At 34.7% G+C, this 26,270-nt stretch overlaps 1 protein-coding gene across 19 annotated transcripts in view; it reads right to left on the bottom strand.

Annotated features, from left to right (window-relative positions):
- Positions 1 to 26,270, bottom strand: part of DLG1 (discs large MAGUK scaffold protein 1) — a 263,928-nt gene that overhangs the window by 147,735 nt on the left and 89,923 nt on the right. For 14 of the 19 annotated variants that reach the window (XM_044252049.1, XM_044252050.1, XM_044252052.1 and 11 more), the window contains one exon: positions 10,307 to 10,471. In XM_044252049.1, coding sequence (XP_044107984.1) covers positions 10,307 to 10,471 — 165 coding nt within the window. Of the gene's footprint in view, positions 1 to 672; positions 1,203 to 10,306; positions 10,472 to 26,270 lie in introns of those variants that run through there. The other 5 variants (XM_044252068.1, XM_044252064.1, XM_044252069.1 and 2 more) reach the window with 3 other exon arrangements.

The raw sequence follows: 26,270 nt of genomic DNA, 5'->3' as shown, positions 1-26,270 counted from the left end.
TAGTGTTGCTCATCTCTTTAAACTGTCAACTGACTATCTGAAAAAAAAAATATTCCTATAATTGTGTAGTTACACAAGCTTAATGCTTTTAAATTAACCCTAGATAATATATATAGAAATGGAAAGATTAACTAAATTCCTTGAATAAACCATAATTATAACTTCATAAGATATAAGTATACAGCAACAGTAAACTATATTCAATTTATTCTCAAAACACTAGAAAATAAAAATCTTTCTGTATCTTCTGTTTTTTTACCATAACAATCTTCCTAAGGTTATCTAATGACATACAGAAGCTAAAGTGTTTTTCTTTTTTTTGGGTTAGACATTGTACTTTATAGCATTTAACAATCTAAAAATAAGGAGACAAGCATTATTAATTTACACTGTAATTTATGTATGAATGGTTTGTATTTTTAGAGAAGTCCCTCAACAGAATCAGAGCCTGTATTGTTTGGTATTACATAAGAGCAAAAGAGAAAATATTTTTTGTTTCCCCTTCCATGCTAAAGACCTACACAGATGGACTGAAAACATGTATTTCTGCACACTCAAGGTTTCAATACATAAGACTGTATTTTAAATAATAAGAAATCTATATTAATACAACTGCAAAGCAAACATAAAGCAAAAATATATTGAAAATAATTTCAACAAGTGGTATGTTACCTGGGTGGAGCTGGTGGCTACCGAGATGCAGTCAATAAAGCTGTGCCTTCGAGTGAAAAATGCAACTATCTGCTGCCAGCGTGAAGGTTCTGGCTCAGCCTGCAGTTCATCTGATGAACCCTTTTTTGCCCAATGTTTCTGCTTTGGGCCTACTGAGCCATGGCTAGAGCTAGTATTGCCTCCTCGACTGGCGCGAGAGTATAGAAGTGTGTTGTTCCCGAAAATGTAATTCATCTCTGCAGCCCTGCAGGTGGTTGCCAAGCAGTCTTACTTCTCTACCAGCTGCTGAGTGGTGAATGATCGGTAAAAACTGCAGCTAGAATTACAGCAGCATCACTTGTAGATCAGGGAAAATAAAAATCTTGAGAAATGATGCTCATTTTCTCTGTAATTTCTTCCCATGAAAGAGCTTGTATCTTCCCTCTGTACCTGTTAGTTGTATGATGGCTGAGTTTATATTTGCAGACAAAAAAGACGGCATAAGGTTGATGGCTTTCTCATGATTATTTTTTCACCAGCGTCTGCAGGAACCAAAAGCTGTTCTTTTGTTAGCTGATAACTAGACGGAATGAAATCCAGGAAGTGAGGTCGATTAGCAGGTAAAGAAGGATGTTATAAACACTGGACTACCAAGACCCTTTGGGGATGCATGATTTAATGCACAGGGTGGAGAAACCCTGGATTACGAAGTTTCAATCTCAGTCTGTAGTAAAATCCAGTGTCATCTTCACTGCTTAAATAATTATAAATATGAACTGAATTCAAATATACAAGAGGATTTTCTTGCCAATAGTTCTGATTGTTTAATTTTACTGAAGGAGACTTTGTCATTCATATATAAATTTCCACATCAGGAAGGAGTTCACATTAATTAGGCTCTAAGTTTTTTAAAGGTACTGTTTACATTCAACTCTGAGGATCTAACACTAGAGGAAAATCCACTTGTAATATGGCATGATCATTTTATGTAATATATTGGTTCTTAATGCTTTGATAATTGAGTCTGCAGCCAAAAACAGATTAATCAGCAAAATAAGTATTTGACTTCTGAACTTTTGTGATTAAAAAAAACTTAAATTATTACCATCATCTCTCATATATTATAAACACTTAGATTAATAAGTTATAAATTTTTTAAAATGCCAAAGAATTAAAGTAAATTTTTTGTTTTAAAAACAACAAAGCATGTTTTATCCAACACTACATAAATAATACTCTGGGGTTCAACTAAATAATATTGTTTGATTGCTAGACAGACATTTTCTAACATTTAATATCTAGGTCTGGGTTTTTCAACAAAGTAGTCTACCTCAGAATCACCTAGGATGCTGGTTAAAATGCAGACTGGTATCTCCTCTCCTAAAAAAAATTCTGGTATCCAGAATTTTTTAGAGTAAGAGGGATCTTGAAATTTTCATTTTTTTAAAAAAAGACCCTTAAGTGACTTGAGCAACCTCAAATTTAAGAACCATAGATTTGTAACTCTGCCCTGCTAATATTGCTACATTATTATATAATATATGGTCATATAAACATATAACATATAAACATTTAAAACAATATATGAATAAAAATGCCATTTGATAATTTACTAATGGTTGAGTAATTTAGTTTTTAAGTTGATACAAGCACATCACAAATCCCAACCTCAGCCATATACTTTTTCAGATGTGGACTGACAAAAAATCTTGCTTACTATGTGCTTACTGCACCAACTAAATGCAATCTCTTGAAAAGTAGAAACTGTGACCTCCAGATTCATTGAAAATCCTGATTCAGCAAGCAAAGATGCTAATACTCTCTCTCTTGATTTCATCCCTGAGATACAGACACATGCCCAAAAGAGTTGAGTCACGTGGGACTCTCGGAAGCTAAGATGCTTTGTGACAGAGATTATAGCACAAAGTTTGGTGCTTCTTCCCAAGGACTCTGTAGATAGTAGCTGGCAATTTTGTGACCCTAGACAGATGAAAACACTAAGGGTAAACAGAGAACTAAGAATCCTCTGAAGGAAAAAAAAAATTAAACCTCTTTTTTAAAAACCACAGTAATTTGGACCACATATTTAATAAACAACTGGCTAGTGTGGTTTATATAATTGGTTTGGCACCAAAAGATGTGCCTTGATGATCCATGTCTGATGAAAATCCAAGATGGGGGAACCCTAGAACTGATATAGGTTCTGTTATTCTGGATTGGTATGGATGAGGATATTGTACACAAATGCTGAGTGCAAATTTCCTACTCACACTGCAAATAATAACAACACAGACCATGAATACTAAGCCATTTGTGTACACAGATTTCTTATCCCATGGAGCCAAAGAGCTGAAAAACAATCTAACGCTGATATCCCGTGTACCCCCTAAGTACTGGCAAAAGTACTTTTCGAGCACAGATTTTGTAATCAAATCCACTGACATTAAAAAGCAGCTCTGAGTTTTGAGAAAGGGTTCTTTATGAAAATAACCCATTACCTGTACTACAAAAATCTAGGATCATCTCATCCATTGCCCAGTAGTCAATGGATGCATACAAAACCATATGTGTACTAAACCATAAATGGTTTCATATGGCTTGACTGGGAGATCAAAGGTGACCAATTCCTCATTGATACCTGCTTTAGAACAGCCCTACTCATACAGCAGAGCCAAAAAATAAACTCTATTCCATTAAAACAAAATTTAAGCTCATTATGGAACCTGGAAAGTCTATTTAAAGTAATGAATTAAAAAAATACACAATGTCAAAATCACTGAATAACTATTAACATTTTAATGATTTAAATATTTTTTCTATGCAGTTTACTTTTTTCCACAAAATGATATTGTCTATAATAGAACCCTAAACAATAAAGCTTAAGTAAACTGAGTATATCTATTTAATGACTACATAACCAAAAATACAATTATGAAGAATTTGTAACTGTGAGAAATTTATTTTGTAATATTAAATGAAAGTAAGGACCATTCAAAAATATATAGGAAATAGGTAGGCCCCCAATTATTTGTTTACCAATCAAACTCACAAAAAAACCTATTCAAGTCTTCAGGTATAGTAACAAAAGCAAGGATTAAATAATCTCAGTGAAAAACTTAAAAGGTTGAGGGAAAAAAACAATATTAAAATTCTAAAATACTAAAAAAAAAATCACTAAGTAACTACAAAGCTACTATACTGTAAATGCAATGTAATAGGCATTTTCCTTATACTTTTATCTTTATGATCTGGCTTATTAAATTTCAAAACGTGAAACTCTACTAAGATAAGACTTTAAAAAAATTTTTTTTACTCAATTTATTTAAACAAAACAAAAAACACACAGTTCACTTTTCTCACTACCCTGCCTCTTATAACCACCAATATTTTTGTCCACGTTATAAAAGAGATCATTGGTTATTTATCTTTCTCTGACTTATTTCACTTGGCATAATGTCCTCAAGGTCCATCCATGTTGTCCCAAATGGCAAAATTTCATTCTCTTTTACCACATATATCATATTTTCTTCTTTCTTTGATGGATTCTTAGATTATTTCCATATCTTGCCTACTATAAATAATATTATAATGAATAAGAGGGTGCATATGTATCTTTTTGAATTAGTGTTTTTATTTTCTTCAAATTAATACACACATAAGTAGATCTTCTGGTCATATGGTAGCTTTATTTTTAATTTTCTGAGGAACCACTCATACTGTTTTCCACAATAGTTTCAACAATTTATACATTCCCACTGACAATCCATGAGGGTTTCCTTTACTGCACTTACTTGCCACACTTATTATTTCTTATCTTTTTGTTAAGAGTCATTCCAAGAGGTGTGAGGTAGTATCTTGTGGTTTTGATTTGCATTTCCCTGATGACTGATGATGCTGAGCATCTATGTTTTCATGTACCTATCAGCCACTTGTATGTCTCTTTGGAAAAATGTCTCTTCAGATCTTTTGACATTTTAAAATCAGTTGTTTGGGGTTTTTTTGTTATTGAGTTGAATCAGTTCTTTATGTATTTTGGCTATTAGCCCCTTATCAGGTTTGTGATTCATCATTATTTTCTCCCATTCGGTAGTATGCTTTTTCATCTTGCTGGCATAGCTTCCACTGCTGTGCAGAAGCTTTTTAGTTTGATGTAGTCCCATTAGTTTGTTTTTGCTTTTGCTACTTTTGCTTTTGGTGTCAGATTCCAAAAATCATCACCAAGACCTATGTCAAGGTGATTACTACCTATGTTTTCTTCTAGGAGTTTTCTCCTAGGACAAAGCTGAGAAGACTGATGACAAAGATTGGTTATTTGCTTAGAAAAACTCTGCTCATTTATACACACAAATCCTTTCTGTAAGAGCACCATCTTGTGGTCAAATTGTATGCAGACTATAAGATTACCTTAATACACCAGGGCCATCCAAAAAAGATAAAATTCAACATTTTAATATATTCCAAAGACGTAAAAACAAAATTGATTTCAAAACTACCCACTTAAAATAGGTAAGACTCTATTCAATAGACATATATTTGCTTATGTCTATTTTTCTGCTACCCTCATTTCTCACAATATTTGAAAAACTACCAACTACTGCTAGTGATCTCATTAGCAGTAATCTGCTAGTATTCTTAATACTACTGGATGAAATGTACCCAGGCTAGGTGATATACATATTTAAAATAATTATCTGTTCACATACTCTGTTCTATCTTCGATTTCAAGTCCTGCTTAACTATATTTACTTTGCACAATTTGGTTTGAACATAATTTTCCTTGCCACTGAAAACAAAAGCCAAATATGAGTTCTTTAATTCCCTCAATCATCAACACAACGTCCCATACTAAGCAGTGCATCTACTGTCCTCCTTATCAATTTATCCTGATTTAATCTATTTTGAAATAGGCTGGAGTTTTATTTGTTCAATTTACGGTTCTGACCATTTTTCCTAATTCCCAGCTCATTTTCAGTTTTAGGAATCTTGACACTGTTCTTATTATGATACACTATTATATTCATTACTGTTTAAAAGCTAAACTTTCTTTGCAGATTTCTTACATACCATGAAAATTTACCCACTATGTCCTTTTCTTCCACAGAATTCTTCACCATTATATTGCCAATCTCTTCCCTGAAACTGACCAGCACTGGCAAAAAAGTTTCCCTTTCTGAGTCTTAAATGATAATTATATTTAGGCTAAAATAAGGCTGAATAAAGTAACTTTCAATCACTACCTTATTTCATTCATTTTCTTCAGTAATGAGAATCAGCACCAGTACCGCAAGAACCTGTTAAGATTATTTCATAGCCCATTTCATGGTGGCAAACCCTTCATCGGGCCACTCATCAGCTCAGGATTGAGGCCCCCATTTGATAACAAGTTCCCAAAGCTACACTATAATGAACTTTCCTCAATTTTTATAGTTTCCTCTGATTATCACCCTGCTACTTTACTTATTTTCCCCAGTAACTGCCTTTCCTCTGAACTGCATCTTGTCCACACCTTCAACATCTTGTCCTAATATTCATTTTCTTTTTTAAGAATAATCCAAAAATTTAATTTTTCTCTTTATTTTTGCATGTTACATACTGTGTTATATCTCCCCATAAAAATATTCATCACTGAAATCTAACAAAGTTACTTAGCATAGAGGTTTAATAAATGTTTGTTAAAGGTATGTATTATTTGATAAAAAACTAATATTCTGGCAGGTGATTTTTTTCCCCTGAAATCTTATAATCAACTTTATTCAAAAGTTTTCAAAAATTTAAACCTGACAATAGTCCCTGCAAAAGCTCACATCTGCCGGGGTGCCTGGGTGGCTCAGTGGGTTAAAGCCTCTGCCTTCGGCTTGGGGTCATGATCCCAGGGTCCTGGGATCGAGCCCCGCATCGGGCTCTCTGCTCAGCAGCGGGCCTGCTTCCTCCTCTCTCTCTGCCTGCCTCTCTGCCTACTTGTGATCTCTGCCAGTCAAATAAATAAATAAAATCTTTAAAAAAAAAAAAAGTTCACATCTGCCAGATACTCATATTGGTTATAGGTGCATTCAATCTTATACTGAGTTAAGCAATGCCCATGGGTCAACCACAAGGGCTTTATGTGTACTATAATCTTCACCACAACCTTCCTTATTGTGATTTCACAAATATGCTTGTCTTTCTAAAGCTTACTTTCTAGCAGGAAAACAAACAATAAGTACACAAGTAAGTTAACCTATAATCTAGTTTGACCTTGAGCACTGAATCCAAGGGCCAGCAACTATCAACCTTCTCCTGAAATGAAATTAGTTAAGACTCTCATTTTTAAGTTGTCAATTTGCTAAAATATTTATCAGTTTATTTATATTCAACTTTTGAAAAGGGGGTGGGGCCCTCACTGCCCAAACCCCTGTCATAATTTGCATACACATGGAAGTAACTACCAAAACAACCAACCAAAAGAATGGGGAGCGGAGAGTGTGCAAATTGACTTTGCACAGTTTGTAATCATCATCAGAATGACCAGAAATTCAAAACATCAGAAACAAAGAATTATGCTTACCTGGGAGAATTTCATGACTCAAGTAATAGTTTATATTATTTCAGTCAAGAGAAAACAGGAATAAACAAGAACAGCATATCCAGCAGGACAGAGTGCTTAGAATTCAAGTGTTCTAAAGTTCTATGTTATTCAGAATGAAGACAGAAGAGATTTACTGACTTTAGTTTTGTAAGTTAAAAATGTATATTAAAATTTCTAGGATAACCATTAAAGGAAGAGAAACATGTAACTTCCAAGCAAATAAGATGGGAGATAAGACATGAGAAAATATAATCTAAAGTAAGATATGAAAAGGAATAAATGTCTCCTATTGAGCTAGAGAAGCTGAAGGAACTACATTTTAGAAAGGCTCTATTTCTGCTGTTTTTCTGCTAGGGCCCATTTACTCATGTTCTATCTCGCATCTGAGTAAAAATCAAAGAAGCGATGTTCCCACTCCACACAAGAAGCAAGAAAGTTAATTATTCTCTGAGGTTTGTCGCAGGCCCCCAAACATCTGATAACATCTAAGGATTCAGATCCTAAATACGTTCCAGGAGGTTAGCTCTGAAAAACTGCAGCTGACTCTGGCATCAATACCTTCTACTTTCAATGATTTCTAAAATAACACCCATTATTCACCTGTTATTCGCCTCTGATGAGCCCCTACCCTGGATTCCTGAAGGACCACTTATCCTGGACCCCTTTCAAATACAAAGGCTGAGCCCCAAGTGCAGAGACTCATTCTCCTTTCCTTCCTGAGTCTTCCAGATACTCCAGCTGCTATCCTCTACCTGTCACTTGGGCTATTCATCCAACTAACTCTGCCTTCACTTTCTCCAGCTCGTGTTTGATTTCTACCCTGCATGAAGTCAAGCACTCTCTTGGCTGGTCCTAAAGGACCCCCACTTCTGGGTTCTCAGACCAAAACTGCCCGTATCACTATGTTTAAAAATTAAGAAACATACTCATGGGGCAAATAAAATCACAAGGGAAATAAAAGAAAATGTTACAATGATTTAAAAAAAAAAAAATTAGGGGCGCCTGGGTGGCTCAGTGGGTTAAGCCACTGCCTTCGGCTCAGGTCATGATCACAGGGTCCTGGGATCGAGCCCCGCATCAGGCTCTCTGCTCAGCCGGGAGCCTGCTTCCTTCTCTCTCTCTCTGCCTGCCTCTCTGCCTGCTTGTGATCTCTCTCTGTCAAATAAATAAATAAAATCTTTAAAAAATATATATATTTTAAAACTTGCTGATACAAGTGATATTTAAAGGAAAGTTTACAAACTCCACTACTACTAGAAAAGACAGATACTGTTATAGTATGTAACTAAAGAAACCAGGGAGAAAAAAAAAAGTAAAACCGCCAAACCCTAACAGAATAAACTCAAAGAAAGCACAAGAGAAAAAACACTGTTAAGAGGAGAAGGGGGATAAGATAGAATAACTGTTTCTGTCACTAATAGCCACCAATTTCTTCCTCTCTGTATCTCTCATTCAGCCTTCCAAGGGAAGGTCAGCTTGCTTCTACCAAACACAACCTTAGTTAATATGTAGGTTATCTACACATTATATTTATAGATTTACATGGAACACATATATTATGTGGGTAAATGTGTGTGTGAAAACAGGGAGGGTGAGGATGACAGCACATGGGGGAGGGACACAAGATTTTTCTTAAAAAGAGATGAATCTTTGAAAAGACCATCTTCTGGCAAGAATGGTCAAGGGGAAGAAAACAAAACAAAGCACAAATAAACATTATGAGGAATGAAAAGGGGGCCATACCTAAATATGCTACAGACAAAACCCCCAACATATTAATAACAGTATTTTGAAATAAATATAAAATGGACACATTCCCAGAAAAAATAACCTACCAAAACTATTAATAGAAAAATCTAAATGGTATAACCATTAAAAATCTTAACTAGAAATACTAAATCATCTTTCAAAGAGATTATAAAACACAGGTTACAGTTTACTAGGAAAAAATAATCCTTATTCACAATGCATACAACCAACAAAAGATTAGTATCCAGAATATATAAAGAACTTGTAGGGACACTTGAGGGTTCAGTTGGTTAAGCGGCCAACTCTTCATTTCAGCTCAGGTCATGATCTCAGAGCCCTGGGATCAATAACCACCTCAGGCTCCACACTCAGAGCAAAGTTTGCTTGAGGATTCTCTTCCCTTTCCCTCTGCTCCCCCCCCAACTTGTTTGCTTACTCTAAATATATGAATGTTTAAGATCAGTAAAAAGGACACCAAAGACAAAAAGGAACAAAAATCTTGAGAGGTTATATCACAGAATAGAAAACCTGGATGAGTAATAAATATATTAAACCACATTATCAAACAGGGAAATGCACATTAAAATCACAATGAGATATTTTTTCAAGTCCCAAACAATGGCAGAAATAAGAATACCAGGTACTGATAAAAATACAGATCAGTTAAAACTTTTATTGCTGCTGAAAATGTAAATTATTTAACTACTTGGAAAATAATCTAGTGTTATCCACAAAGATATGTATACATAACCTATGTTTTTAAATAGTACTTTTTATATTCATAATATTCTGAAAATAACTCAATATCCATCAAAAGTAAGATAAATTATAGTGTATTAATGAAAGAAAAACTCCAGAGCAGTGAAAACAATCTCAGGAATATAATGTTGAGCAAAAAAGTCAAGCTGCCATTATATGCACTATAATTCATTTATATAAAATGTAAAATCAGCAAAATAAATAATACACTGATTGGAGATCTAAATGTGTGCTAGAGCTTTAGAAGAAACCAGGACTGTGGTTATTTCTGAAGGGAGTTAATGTTAGTATTAATGCTCTTTTTCTATACCTACTAATATTTAAAACACATTTTAAACACTTCAATGTGTAGTATTTGAAATAGTTATTTCCTTTGCAGGAATTTTTAGGCTTAATGATAGTATCACTGAATAAAACTCATTTATAAAATGTATCCTTATAAATATTATGTAATTCCCTATAACTAAGAAACCATAAACAAGGGATGAAAATTCTACATGAACAAAGAGTTCTCTCTGAGCATGAGCTATACGAGTAACAAAATATATAATTCATAGCAACAAAATAAAGTTTTCATCCTACCTTTATTGGTGAAATGTGAGAATGGGAAACAAATCCATGGACATTCTCAATTTCTGACAGGTTCTTCTCTGAGACATGAACTAGTTCCGGACCTATCACCTCATTAGTGATTTGTGGGGAAATGTGCTCTTGAGGAGGTGTGTCTTCATCCTGATACCGGTATTTCTGTAAAGAAAATTCGAATATATGAAAAAGTCCTGAAAAGCTAAGTGAGTTCAATTCAAATCATGGTTTCATAACAAATAATCAATAATACTGAACTATCTGGAAAGTGTATTGTATAGTTTAATGCATTAAGTCTGAGAAAAATAGGCCTCCATTTTAATCATACCAGTTTTTAATAAAATATCTGATTATTAAAACTATTTCAGGGACGCCTGGGTGGCTCAGTCGGTTAAAGCCTCTGCCTTTGGCTCAGGTCATGATCCCAGGGTTCTGGGATTAAGTCCCATGTCAGGCTCTCTGCTCAGCAGGGAGTCTGCTTCCCTTTGCCTTGCCTGCCTCTCTGCCTATTTGTGATCTTTGTCTGTCAAATAAATAAAAAATCTTAAAAAAAAAAAAAAACTATTTCAGATTATGGGAAGATGGCTGAGTGGGAAGCACAAAAAATTTGTCTTTCCACTTAAGACAATTACACAGGAATGATCTGTCTGATGTAACTATTCTGGAACTCTGGAGTCTGTTGAAGGCTTGCAATTTTCCAGGGGGTTAACTGGGATGGTAAACTGTGATTAATTTAGGTCAGCTTCACCACTTGTATTCATCACAGTACTGGAAGTTGCACCTAGAGCAATTAGGCAAGAAAAAGAAATGAAAGACACTCAGACTGGAAAGGAAGGAGTAAAATGATCTCTGTTTATAGAGGATATAATATTGTATGTAGAAAACCTTAAAGACTCAGCAAAAAGCTGTCAGAACTAATGAATTCAGGAAAGTAGCTGGATACAAAGTCAACACACAAAAATCAGTTACATTTCTATACACAATCAAAAAAGAAAATTTTTGGTTAAGCAACTGCCTTGGGCTCAGGTCACGGTCCTGGAGTCCCGGGATCGAGTCCCGCATTGGGCTCCCAGCTCCATGAGTCTGCTTCTCCCTCTGACCTTCTCGCCTCTCATGCTCTCTCTCACGGTCTCTCTCTCAAATAAATAAATAAAAATCTTTATAAAAAAAAATTTAAAAAAAAAAGAAAAAAAATTACAGAACAGTTCTATTTACAACAGCATCAAAAAGAATAAAATATTTGGGGATAAACGAGGTGAAATACTTGTACAGTGAAAACACTGCTGAAAGAAATTAAAGATGACAGAAAAAAAAATGGAAACACATTCTGTGTTTATGGATTGGAAGACTAAATATTGTTAAGATGTCAATACCACCCAAAGCAATTTACAATCCCTGTCAAGATACTAATGAGAATTCTTGCAAAAAAAAGAAAAAAAAACCATTCTAAAATTCATGTGGAATCTCGAGAAATCTGAATTGCCAAAATAATCATGAAAAAGAACAAAGCTGGAAGACTCACACATCCTCATTTTAAAACTTACTACAAAGCTAAAGTATTCAAACAAGTTTGTACTGGCATAAAGACAAACGTATTGACCAATGGAACAGAATAAAAGTCCAGAAATAAACCTTCACATAAATGGTCAAATTATTTTCAACAAGGGCACTAAGACTACTCAACAGGGAAAAGGCAATCTTTTCAACAAGTGGTGCTGGGAAAAGTGGATATCTACATGTAAAAAAACGAAGCTGAATCCTTACCTAATTTTCACCAGGTATAATTCAAAATGCATCAAGGACCTAAATGGAAGACTAAAACGATAAACTCTTAAAAGAAAACACAGCACACAAAAGCTTCATGACACTGCATTTGGCCATGATTTCTTGAATATGACACCAAAGGCACAGGTAACAAAAGAAAAAAAAAAAAAAAAACAGACAAACTGGACTTCATAAAAATTTTGTGCATTGAAAGACCCTATCCAAAGAGTAAAAGGCAACCCAAGGAATGAGAAAGTTTTGCAAATCATATGTCTAATAAAGGATTAATATCCAAAATATACAGAAAACTCCTAACTAAAAGTCAACAATAAAACCAAACTCAAACACGGGCACAGAACTTGGCAAGAGATTCCCCCAAAGAAGACAAACGAATGGCCACTAAGCACATGAAATGATGCTCAATATCACTAATTGTTACAGAAATGCAAGTCAAAACTATAATGAGATACCACCTCACACACATTAGGATGATTCCTACTGAAAAAAGAGAAAAGTTCCAAAAGAAACTGGAACCCCTGTGCATTACAGGGAATATAAAATGGTACAGTCACTGTAGAAAGTAGTATGGTGGTTCCTAAAAAAAAGTAAAAATAGAATTACCGTATGAATCCAGCAATTCCACTTCTGGGTATATGCCCAAAAGAATTGGAAGTAGGGTCCTGAAGAGATTATTTGAACACCCATGTTCATAGCAGTACTATTCACAATAGCTAAAACATGTAAGAAACCCAAGTGTCCATCAATGGAGAATGAATAAGCAAAATGTGGTATACACATACAATGGAATATTTTTAGTTTTAAGAAAAAAAGTTGGGCAATATGTTACATGTGGAAGAACCTTGTGAACATTATGCTAAGTGAAATAAGCTGATCACAAAAAGACAAATACTGTGTAATTCCACGTATACGAGGTACCTAAAATACAGCTTTATCCTTGGAACAGGGGCCAGAACACCAACCCCCTATCAAAAATCCGTGTATAACCTTGAATGCCCAAAAGCTTTACTACTAATAGCTTACACTGGGAAGCCTTACCAAGAACATAAACAATTAACACATATTTTGTATGTTATATATATTATAGACCATATTCTTACAATAAAGGTAGAAAAAGCTTGAGAAAATCATAATTATAATTTCATAATCATGAAAAAACAGACTAGTAACTACATATATTTTACATTTATAAATATTTCTTTCTTAATGTTTTTAATATTTCTAGGCTATGCAGTTCATCTGCGAGTTTTTTCAAACTGTTGCAAATCTCTAAAAGATTTTCCAATATATTTATTGAAAAAAGTCTGCAGATCAGTGGACCTGCACAGTTCAAAAGCATGTTGTTCAAGGCTCAACTGTAGTCAAAATCATAAAGACCTAAAGTTAAAATGGTTCTGCCAGGGGCTGTGGGGAGGGGAGAATTGTGACACTTAACAGACATCAAGTTTCACTTTCACGTGATGAAAAGCGTTATGGGGATGGATGGTGCTAATGCCTGCTCTATCATGTGATTGTATATTAATACCACTGAACTATAAACTCAAAAATAGTTAAATGGTAAACTTTTTGTTATGTGTACTTTATCATTTAAAAAAAAAGAAGTTTAAGAAATAATTCAGAGCTAGGAAAGTGAAAAAGAAATCTGAATACAAATTTGCTCATTTCTTACCCAATGTCAGCTGAATGCTGTTATCTCTAACTACACAGTTGTTTAAGTGAAGTCAAAATGAAAAGCCAAAGTTGTCTGACTAAATTAGTTTGGTTTTCTTATTCAGTTAATGGATATAAAAATGAAAAAAGCCTTTTCAAATCCTAACTGAAAATTAGTCTACTAGAGAACAGTGTTTTTCTTTTTAACTATAAGAGAATTTTTGTCTCTTTCTCTTGCTCTCTCACACTTAACTCTATGCAATCTACTTTTAAAGGAACATAATTTTAAGAAAACCAAATCTACCTTACCCCATACACAAAAGTAAAAGGAAATCATAATTATAGGAACTGGTAGAAAATAAAAGTACATGTTTTTCAACTCAAGCTGAGAATGTGTATACATACACATAAAACCAAAACAAACTAAAATATTCTCCCCTTCCCCCAAGAAAAATACTCATAAAGAAAAAGACACAAGTCATGATAGAAACAAATTTTGTAACAAAATTATTAGCCACTATTAGCAGCTCTTATAAATGATTAGAAAAAACAGCAAACATCATAATGGGATAGTCACAGAAGGCATACAAATGGATCAGTAAACTTCTAGAAAAAACATACTCAACTTCCTTAGTATGTAAAAATTATAATGTGAGCATTCAGAGAAATGGGCATAAATCACCATATTCTTGGTAGGGGTCTTTTTCTGGTGGGCAGATTCCAATGTTTCACAAGTCCTGAAAATGTTTCTATTCCTTAATCCAATAATCCCACTTCTAGAAACTAAATTTACACATAGCATCAGTAAGAAGCATAAATATTTGTTGTATACAAATATGTACATTGTAAAATATATTAAAAATCCCTTTAACTCTGAATTTCAGTGCTGCAAGTTAATACAAAACCTCAGCATCACTTTTTAAATAACATCCTTCTGTGAAATGGTAAATTACATGGAAAACAATCAAACTCATATCACTATTAGCTAGTTCATTTAACATGATATATGAAATATTTTTATGCACTAACCTCAGATTATTTTCAAAACCAATGGAAAGAATTCTCTACTTTATCCTGAGTATGGCTGAAGGTACAAAAACACTCACAAAATTTAACACAGTTTAAATACTCAATTGGGCAGAAGAAAAATCTACATACACTTACACTTTAAGTGTAAGGAAAGCAACTAGATTATCATTTTTTTTTCTTTCCTTCTTCCCAGGCTCTCCCCCAGCCATCTTTTCAAACTTTATAGCTACTTCACAACTTAATATGTACTTTGACGAGAGTACATGCAGGAAGATATTCACTAAAATCTGTAGTGAAGAAAAACTGGAAACAAGCTTCCTATCAATATACCAAAAAAAAAAAAAAGCTAATGAAATTATGGTACATTCTACAAAAGTTATAGACATTTAGGGTAAAAATCTACTTCTTTTTATAGGAAAACCTGAAAACATAGATTGCTGAATGAAGAAAGCATGTTTTGAAGCTAACAGTTTGAACATTTGATTTTTTAGACTTTATTTATTTGAGAGAAAGGGAGAATGGGGGGTGGACAGAAGGGGAGGAAGGAGGAGACTATGCACTAAGCAGGGAGCAGTCATGTTACATGGAGCTAGATTTCAGGACCTTAAGATCATGACCTGAGTCAAAAGCAGCTACTTAACTGGGCCACCAAGATGCCCCAGTTTGAACATTTTAAACCAAATCAATAGTATACTTATGTATATGTATAATATGTAAATGCATATGCAATATGTGCATACACGTATATATATATATATATATATATATCTCTTCATGTCTATGTGTATGTGTGTACATCTCTCTCCATATCCATGAATGTACACAAGTAATGTGAGAGAATCTAAAAGGATTTAAAAAAAAATGGTTCATACTGAAAAGGAAAGAAATCACTAAAAAAATCTTTTAAATATCTTTTTAAATAGATGTTACCCCTTGTAATTATTGGAAAACTCAAGGCATGTGACCTGGCCTTTCCCAGTAAAAATCACTCTATATTCATGGAAGAATTCAATGCAGCCCCTTTGGCTTCTGTGTTTTCTGCAAAGTGGCAGTTGAATGCAGTAACTTGATCAATCTCATGTTTAATCCTTTTGGCAAGACTATAGATAGTACTGTGTCCTTTTATCAAGAATTACATAAGGTCTGGTTATCTCTTCTTGCGATGTTCGAGATGTGAGATGTTCGGAGCTCTTGATATTCAATGCCTTAATCAGTTCACTCACTGCGAGCTGCAAAATGGACAGTCTAATTCTACGATTTCATTTTCATTTATTAAACAGTATATACATAAATATTTCTCTTCACCTACTATCTGGTTATCTACTGATATAGTTCACACATGAATAACAGGAGAAATACTTAAATTGTTACTTTATTTACCAGTTTTCAAGACAGATTAAAAAAATGGTTCCTTATCATCCTCTTAAAGCAATTAGGAGGGTTGTGGTCACACAATCCTGACCAAAATGTCATCTGGCTTTTTTTTTCAGCAACCCACAAGCTAATCCTGATACTCATATGGAGATGCAAAAGACCCAGGAGAGTCAAAACAACATCTTTAAACAGAAGAGCAAAGTTGGGGCACCTAGATGGCTCAGTCGGTTAAGCAGCTGCCTTAGGCTCAGGTCCTGATGATCCAGCCACACAACCAGCTCCCTCTGCTCAGAGAGCCTGCTTCTCACTCTCCCTCTGCCTGTTGCTCTATTTGTGCTATCTCTGTATCTCTCTGTCAAATAAATAAATAAAAATCTTAAAGAAAAAAAAAAAGAAGAAGAGCAAAGTGGAGGACCCACACTTCCCAATTTCAAAACATTCTACAAAGTTGTGTTTTTTAAAGATTATTTATTTATTTGAGGGAGGGAGGAGGGAGAGAGATCACATGCGCATGCGCCTGAGTGTGAACACAGTGCACTAGTGGCATGAGGGGCAAAGGGAGAAACAGATTCCCTGTTGTACAGGAAACCTGATGTGGGTCTTGATCCCAGGACTCTGGGATCATGACCTGAGCTAAAGGCAGATGCTTAACCAACTGAACCACCCAGGTGCACCTACAAAGCTGTAGCAATCAAGACTGTGATACTGGTGTAAAGATAGATGTGTATCAATGGAACAGAATTAAGAGTCCAGAAACGTTATCATTGCATTTATGGTCAACTGATGTTCAAAAAGGTGCCCAGAGAATTTAACGAGGGAATGAAGAGTCTTTTCAACAAATGATGCTGAGACAACTGGATGCAAAGTAATTAAATCAGACCTCTTTCTAACACTATGTATAAAAATTAATTCAAAATGGATCCAGATCTAAATATAAGAGCTAAAACATAAAACTCTTAGAAGTAAACATAAATAAACATCTTTACAACCTTGGATTTAGAAGTGGTTTCCTAGGTACAACGACTAAAGCATAAGCAGATAAATTTGACTTGATATAAATGAAAAACTTTTGTTCATCAAAGGGCATTATCAAGAAAGTGAAAAAGAATTTAAAGACTTTTTTTTTCAAAGAAAATACAAAAATGGACAATAAGCACATGAGAAGATGTTCAACAACATTAGTTATCAGAGAAATGCAAATCAAAGCTGCAATGAGCTATCACTTCACATCCACCATAATAGCTATAACCAAAAAGACTGATGGTAATAACACATGCTGGTGAGGATGTGGAGAAATGGGGACTGTCAGTGTTGGGGGAATGTAGTCATTCTGGAAATAGTGAAACCATTCTGGAAAACAGTTTGGTAGTTCCTCAAAAGGTAAAAAGAGTTACCATTTGAGTAATTTCACTTCTGCATATATAGCCAAGAGAACCAAAAAGGTGCATTCATACAAAAACTTATACACAAATATTCATAGTATTATTATTCTTAACAGCCCCAAAGTGGAAACAACCAAAATGTCTATCAATTTATAAATGAATAAATAAAATGTGTTATATCCATACCATGGAATATTCTTCGGCTATAGTAAGTTATTTATAGATTCTACAATATAGAACTTTGAAAACATTATGTTAAGTGTAAGAGGCCAGTCACAAAAAGCCACATACTATATAATTCCACTTATATGAAATGATCGGAACAGGCAAATTTCATAGAACCAGTAAGTAGGTTAGTGATTTCCAAAGACTTGTGAGAGGAAGAAATGGGAATCAACTGCTGGTGAGTCCAGTTTCTCTCTGGGTGATGGAAATGTTCTGCAATTTAGGGAGGACAGCTGCACAACCTTGTGCACAGAGCTATATACACTTGAAAAGGATGAATGTTACGGTATATGATTATTTTAATTTAAAAATTACTATTAAAGTATCATTATAAATGGATGAATTAAACATATTTGATTGGCTAAATTCACTGCAAATATTCTTTTGGAAGCTCAAATTGTCTTATCTCTAGCCAGTTAAGACTCTATTCATCTCTGAGTCCCCTTATACCTGACACTTTTAGGAAAGTTTAATACAACAAAGTACGGTCACCAAAGGGAGAAAAAAAGGGGATTCCTGGAGGTACAATTATTACTTGAGAAAGTATTTCCAAGTTGCTTTCCAGGCCTACCATTACCACGCACTGTAATATTCATCTGTATTTCTTACTATCTAAAGGTTGAGCTCAACCAATTACCAAAAATATTTTAACACTGAAAACTTTTCGTATAAAACGAGTTTGCTAATACAGTAGAATGCATAAAACTAACCCTCCTACAAGGATGGTCCACATCTAAATTAGCTAACACTTATACTAGAAAAGAATTACAAAATGGGATGAAAGAAAGGGGATGGAGAAGGAAGATTTAAAAATGACTGTATTAAGAACATTCTAAATACCCATTTAGAAATTTCCCCATTCTTTTTTTTTTTTTTTTTTAGATTTTTTTATTTTTTATTTATTTGAGAGAGAGAGACAGTGAGAGAGAATGAGCGAGGAGAAGGTCAGAGAGCGAAGCAGACTCCCCATGGAGCTGGGAGCCTGATGTGGGACTCGATCCCGGGACTCTAGGATCACGCCCTGAGCCGAAGGCAGTCGTCCAACCAACTGCGCCACCCAGGCGTCCCTCCCCATTCTTTTTTATGTTTAAGGTTGGTATCTTCAGTATCAAACCTTCCACTGCTCTTCATCTTGGTTACCAATACTGGCAAAATTACTACTTACTGACTATAGTGGTTTGAAAGCTATTTTAATTTGGAATGTAAATACGTTACTACTTCACTGCTGTTACATTATTTTCCAGAACTGTTTCTTAAGAAACAGTAAGTTTTCTGATTAACAGACACCACACAGATTCCCAAGTCTATCAGAAAATTAAAATGGTTGAAATTAAGACCAAAATCTTTCTATTTTACTAGAATAAGTTTCTTAATGCTGATCAGTAGAATAAACATAGTTGTTAATTTGTATCTCCTTATCTACCTCTCAACCTATAAACATTTGTTGTTTCTGTAATAAATTAAAAAGAAATATTTTTGCATCACCTATGTTTTACTAGTACACTGTTCCATGTACCCCCAACATATTTCTTATAAGAAAAGCAATAAATAAGACATCAACATTAAGTGCAGTGGTGGGCTTTAAAATTAATTTATAAAACAGAAGATTATTAGAAAGAAGATTATCATATATTTAAGAATGCAAAGACAAAATCACCACTAGTTTGGAACCCAATTTCCAAATTTCAATAAAAACTTAAGTGCTGGGTATGTACTGTGAGTGTTTGTAAATATGGTGATAAATAACACTTAGATGTTGATGAGAATATTTTAAATATTTGTTAAAATTCAATGGTAAAATGTGCTTTGGTGAGTGCTGTGAAGTGTGTAAACCTGGCGATACAGGTCTGTCTTCACAGACTGTACCCCTGGGGATAAAAATATATGTTTATAAAAAATTAAAAATTAAAAAAAATTCAATGGTAAAGACCTGTATAGAAAGAGAATTCATAAAAATTAGAAAAGAGAAGAAATGGAAGAAAGGAAGGAGGGATGGAAGAAAGGAAGGAAGGAAAGAACTGAAATTAAAGAAGTCAGGAAACGGGCACCAGTTAGAATGGCAAAATTTGATAAGACAAGAAACAACAAATGTTGGAGAGGCTGTGGAGAAAGAGGAACCCTCTTACACTGTTGGTGGGATTGCAAGATGGTATAGCCACTATGGAAAACAGGGTGGAGGTCCCTCAAAAAATTAAAAATAGGAGGGCCTGGGTGGCTCAGTTGTTAAGCATCTGCCTTTTGCTCAAGTCATGATCCCAGGGTCCTAGGATCAAGCCCCATGTCAGGCTCCCTGCTCAGTGGGAAGCCTGCTTCTCCCTCTCCCAACTCCCCCTGCTTGTACGTTCTCTTTCTCTGTATCTCTGTCAAATAAATAAATAAAATCTTAAAAAAAAAAAAAATAGAGCTACCCTATGACCCTGCAATTGTACTACTGGGTACTTATCCCAAAGATATAGATGTAGTGAAAAGAAGGGCCATATGCACCCCAATGTTCATAGCAGCAAGGTCCACAATAGCCAAACTATGGAAAGAGCTGAGATGCCCTTCAACAGACAAATGGATAAAGATGTGATCCATGTATACAATGGAATATTATTCAGCCATCAGAAATGATGAATACCCAACTTTTGTAACAACATGGATGGGACTGGAGGAGATTATGCTGAGTGAAGTAAGTCAAGCAGAGAAAGTCAATTATCATATGGTTTCACTTATTTGTGGAACATAAGGAATAGCATGGAGGACATTAGGTGAAGGAAGGGAAAAATGAAGGGGGGGAAACTGGAGGGGAAGACGAACCATGAGAGACTGTGGACTCGGAACAAACTGAGGGTTTTAGAGGGGAGGTGGGTCAGGTGATGGATATTAAAGAGGGGACACACACTGCATGGAACACTGGGTGTTATACACAAACAATGAATCATTGAACACTACATCAAAAACCAATGATGTACTGTACGGTGACTAACATAATAAAAAAAAATTTAGGAAATGGGAAGAAATTAAAACACATGCATGAAAACTGTGATAAATATAAAATATGATGTGAGGAATTAAAAAATGAATAATCACAATAAATGTAAATGTATAATAAGTACATTTAAATTCTATCAAGGAATAGCTCATTCCTGCATTTCTGAGGATGATGGAAAGCTTCTAAATTCATTAGACAATCAGTTTACAGAACCTTAAAACAAGAAACCAATCTTCAAATATGAAGACAAACATGTTTTGGAAGGCAAAACAGCAAATTAAATACAATAGTTCATGTATTCATTTTTTTAAAACCATATGAACAGATCAAAGAACAAAGTTCACATGATCATCTTAGTAGATGCTTAAAGAATACTCTAAGAATCTGCCACAAAGTTAAATCTATTCCTAATTATGGCGGCGGGGCAGCTCTTATTAATAAAGAAAATGAAGCATTTAAAGCATCTACCAGTAATCATCATATTTAATGATGAAACATTAAAAGCATTTCTATAAACTGAAGATCAAGGCAATATCACGCTTCTTAATATTTTTCTAGCATTTCTAAACAATCTGTTAAAAGCAAAAAAAAGAAAAGGGGTGCCCAGGTGACTCAGTCTGTTAAGCGTCTGCCTTCAGCTCAGGTCATGATCTCAGAGTTCTGGGATCAAGCCCCACAATGGGCTCTCTGCTCAGCAGGGAGGTCTGCTTCTCCCTCTCACTCCCCCTCTGTGCCCACACTCTCTCTCAAGTAAATAGATAAAAATCTTTAAAAAAAAGAAAAAGAAAAAGAAAAGAACTTCCTAAAACTGCTCCCCCAAATTGCAAAGGGGTATGAACATTTTTCAGAACAGATGCTCAGAGCTTTAGTCAGTTTCTTAAAAGAGATTTGGGATAATTAGTTTAAATAAGTTTGGGAGCTTGGGGGTTGGTGCACAGGGAAGGGCCATGATCAGAATGATCACTTTTAGATATGCTATAAAAGTGATAGAAGACTGTAACTGGGGAAGGGAAAATACGTGTATAAATACTGTGTGTAAGAATTTTAATTTTAAAATATAATAAGCAAATAAGTCATTTAAAAAAAGAGATTTTATTTATTTGAGAGAGAGCACAAGTTGGGAGGAGGGGCAGAGGGTGAGGGAGAAGCAGACTTCCTGCTGAGTAGGGAACCCAATGCGGGGCTCGATCCCAGGACCCTGAGATCATGACCTGAGCCAAACGCAGACACTTAGCCAAATGAGTCACCCAGGCAACACCAAATAAGTCATTCTTACATGATGAGACAAGTTATGACAAATGGATAACTGGTAAAATCCAATAGGCATAATTCTAGTCATAACTTCCACTTTGCTCTATTAAATTACAACTATAAAGAAAAACCTGAATTTTAAAAAGATCAATTCTGTAACAATCTAATAGAAAAATGGGCTAATTTTCTCACTTAAAATTTTTTGTTTTAAATGAAGGAAACTATTTTGTAGTTTCAAAGTTTGGTATTCATAACAAGATCTAAACTTCCATTTCATAAAATATTTAGAAAACTTTCTCACAGTCTGTATTACGAACTTTTGAAAAACAGTTCTAGAACCCACAGGTTATAGTGTGACCTTCAAAAGACTGGGTTTCCTAAAAAATAAAAAGGGGGGGATATTTTAATTTCTTAAAATTGATCTACTAGCTAATACCATATTTCATCCAATCCAGTACGTATCATCAATCATATAGCACCCCACTTATTATATGTACACCTTAAAAAGAAAAAAAAAAAAACAAATTGTGAAGTTCATCAATTACAAATGCTTTGAAATTCAAAAAAGGTTAAATGAGAAGAAAGTGTCTCTTAAAATCAATGAAATACAACCATTTAAAACCACAGAAATGTTCTGTAATTCTTCTCAAAAGCATTACTTTCACTCTCTGGACCTTTAACAGCTAAAAATCATTATTTTCAAGAGTTAAAATATACTTTTCAGTTTCAAGGTCAAAATAAATAGCCTCAGAGACAAAGAAATAGGTATTTAATTTTGTCACTCAGGCAGCCTAGAGCCACAGAACAAATGACTGAAAATGTTGGCAACACTATACAGCTGACCCCTGGAAGTGGGTCCTTATATATAGATTTTTTTTTTTACAAAGATATGGCAGTACTGTATTTTCTCTTATTATTTTCTTAGTAATTTAGGTTTCTCTAGCTACTTCAAGAATACAGTATATAATGCATATATCATACAAAATATGTGTTGATCAACTCTTTATGTTATCAGTAAGGCTTCCTATCAACAGTAGGCTATTAATCAAGTTTTGGGGGAGTCAAAGGTTAAACAATTTTCAACTGTGCAGAGTATTATGTCTCTAACCACCCCCAAGTTATTCAAGGGTCAACAGTAATTAAAATAGGGCTGGTGGGTACAGGTCAAAGCCACAAAAGCAGTGGGGAGTTACTTTTAAGACATGCATAGAAAGCAATGAAATATATCAACTGCAAAAAATCATGTCCGGTTGGGAATAAATCTCTAAGTAAAAGGCCCTGGTGCAGGTAACTTGTCTTTAATTTTCTTAAATACAGTTCAAAGAACCCCTTGCTTTCAGGGTAGCAAAGAGCCAAGAGCTCTTTTACGTTCCAATTAAAAATTATAATTTTATTCCTATGGCTTGTTTAGGAATAATTAGATATGAACCAATGTGACTTCCACATTACATTAACATCATTCTCTCTTCCTTACCAATCTTGAAAAGAGATAAATGCAATACATACAAAACACTGTATTGGTTTTGTTCTTAACAGAGGTTTAAAATGAAACTGGAGAAATAGAGCAGAAGAATCATGTAACTATAACCACTAATATTAAATTGATTTAGAGCTTATTTTCCTGGTCCATGACAAAAGCTGTTTCAAGACCACTTTACCGCCAGTGCCAAAGAAAATATTTTAAAGTGGGCCTAACCATGTTATTGGTAAAACATCTGCTGGTTTGGGATAGCAACTACAATATGGTTTTTCCTATTAGTTCATTAATAAAATTAACTATTACATGCATTAACTGAGAACTGGGGTGAAAATTTTAGGTATAATTAAAACACTGCCTGTGGTTAAACAATTCTTAGTTTTCAGCCAATATGAACAGAAACCAATCTATATAACCAAGGAAATAATTTGGCCAAAAAACTGATCACCTTTTATCATTGTATTACTGATATATTATCATTATATTATATATCATTATATTCTCTATTTTATATGTAATATATAATTTATATTCTATTCATATCATTATATATTTATTAATATCATTATATTACTGAAAATACCTTTAAGTAAACAATTCTTTCAACTATTCACTTGCCTGGAATAGAAACAAATTTAAAATCCCTAGAACCACTGACAGTAACTGCTGAAAGGCTAAGGCCCCAGAACAGAATCATTAATTCAAGCATTTTAAGAAAGGAATTGTGACAAGCCAAGATAAAAGATTTTCCCCCACACCAAATGATATTAATGGTATTACTACAGATAATGTGTTTGGTCTTTATATGATAAAGCTATGCGTGAGAAACAATCTGCCCTACCAATATTGCTATTTATTGCCTTCACCTTCCCCCGGAAACAAAGCCTGGTAGATAGAGGAAGAAACAACAAAATACAGTAAAAATAAAATCACACTGTTTTATGATTTTGTAAGAATACACACACTTTAAAATTAGCCATAGATGAGATAAAAATCTTAAACAAAAACCACAAAGGAAAAAAAAAGAGTATTTTCAAAAAATAATTCCTCAGAAAAGATAAAAAAAAATCTAGAAACCAATCTCACTTAGAAATATATTTGTGGGGCACCTGGCTCAACCCCTGAAGCCTCTGACTCTCCTTTTTGGCTCAGGTCATCATCTCAGTATCCTGAGATGGGAGTCCCACATCAAGTTCCATGCTGAGCACGGCGTCTTCCTGAGATTTTCTCTCTCCTTCTTCTCTTTTCTGCCCCTCCCCACAGCTCTCTCTCCCTCAAATAAATAAATCTTAAGAAAAACAAAAAAAGTAAATGCAAAATTCCAAAATAAAACATCAGCAAACACATCTTGGAAGAACATCAAAATAATATTAGAAACCAAGTAGAATATACTCCAAAAATGTCAGAATAATTAAACAGATACAATAATTTAAAACAACTGACCTCACTAATAAGTCAAAAAGGAAAAAAATTAGAGTAACAAATGCCAAATAGTCAACAAACAAAAAATATCCATTACTGATGGTTTTACAATGACTACCACCTCTTAGAGTGAAACAGGAATAGATGGGCAACTTCCTACGTAAATCAAACCAAAAACCACCACATCATAGTTAATGGCAAAATATCAGCCATACACTCAGTAAAATCAGAAATAAAATCAATTGTATGCTCTTCTATGGATGCTGTAACAAGTTACCACAAATACAGTGACTTAAAACAACACAAATTTATTATTCTTTTAGTTCTGTACTTGAGAACTCCAAAATGGGTTTCACTGGGCTAAAATCTAAGTGTCAGCACTGCTGTACTTCTTTTGGAAAAATCTGTTTCCTTGCCTTTTTCAGTTTCTGGAGGCTGTCCTTGGCAACTAACCCACTTTTTCCATCATCACTGCAAAGAGTGTCAGTCCAAGTCTTCACATATTTGTATCTTTGATTCTGTTTTCCAATTCCTGTTTCCACTTTTAAGGAACCTTGTGATTGCACTGGGTCTATGTGAACAATCCAGGATAATCTCCCTGTCTTAGTATCAGGTGATTAGCAACCTTATTTCCACTTGACCTTAATTTCTTTTTGCTATGCAACCCTAACATATTTATAGATTCCAGGGAATAAAACACAGACATCTGTAGGGGAGGGGACATTATTTGCCTACCACAGTATGCCTTTGAGAAATAATAATCTACAATGTAAAGAATCAAATCACTTCCAGAGATTCTTCTAAGACATTTTTTTTAATCGCAAATTAATTCTTTAAAAAAAAAAAAAAACATTTTATTTGAGAGAGAGAGAGAGAGCGAGCATGAACATCCATAAGCAGATGGAGCAGCAGGCAGAGGGAGAGGGAGAAGCAGGCTCCCGGATGAGCACAGAGCCTGATGAAGGGCTTGATCCCAGGACCCTGGTCATGACCTGAGCCAAAGGCAGATGCTTAACCAACTGAGCCACCCAGGTGCCCCTCGGTATTTATTCTTATTTTATAAAGAATTCCTAGGCACCTGGTGGCTCAGTCCGTTAAGCAACCAACTCTTGATTTTGGCTCTAGCCATGATCGCAAGACCCTGAGATCAAGCTCCATGTTGGGCATGGAGCCTGCTTAAGATTCTCTCTCTCCCCCTCTCCCTCTGTCCCTCCCTGCTGACCAAACAAAACAAAACAAAACAAAACAAAACAAAACCCAGGATGCCTGGGTGGCTCAGTTGGTTAAGCAGCTGCCTTTGGCTCAGGTCATGATCCCAGCCTCCTGGGATCGAGTCCGACATCGGGCTCCTTGCTCAGCAGGGAGCCTGCTTCTCCCTCTGCCTCTGCCTGCCAC

This window comes from Neovison vison, chromosome 6 (assembly GCF_020171115.1).
Source record: "Neovison vison isolate M4711 chromosome 6, ASM_NN_V1, whole genome shotgun sequence".
Classification (NCBI taxonomy): domain Eukaryota; kingdom Metazoa; phylum Chordata; class Mammalia; order Carnivora; family Mustelidae; genus Neogale; species Neogale vison.
Note: the sequence above shows the minus strand (reverse complement) of the source record. Positions and strands in the feature narration are given on the sequence as shown.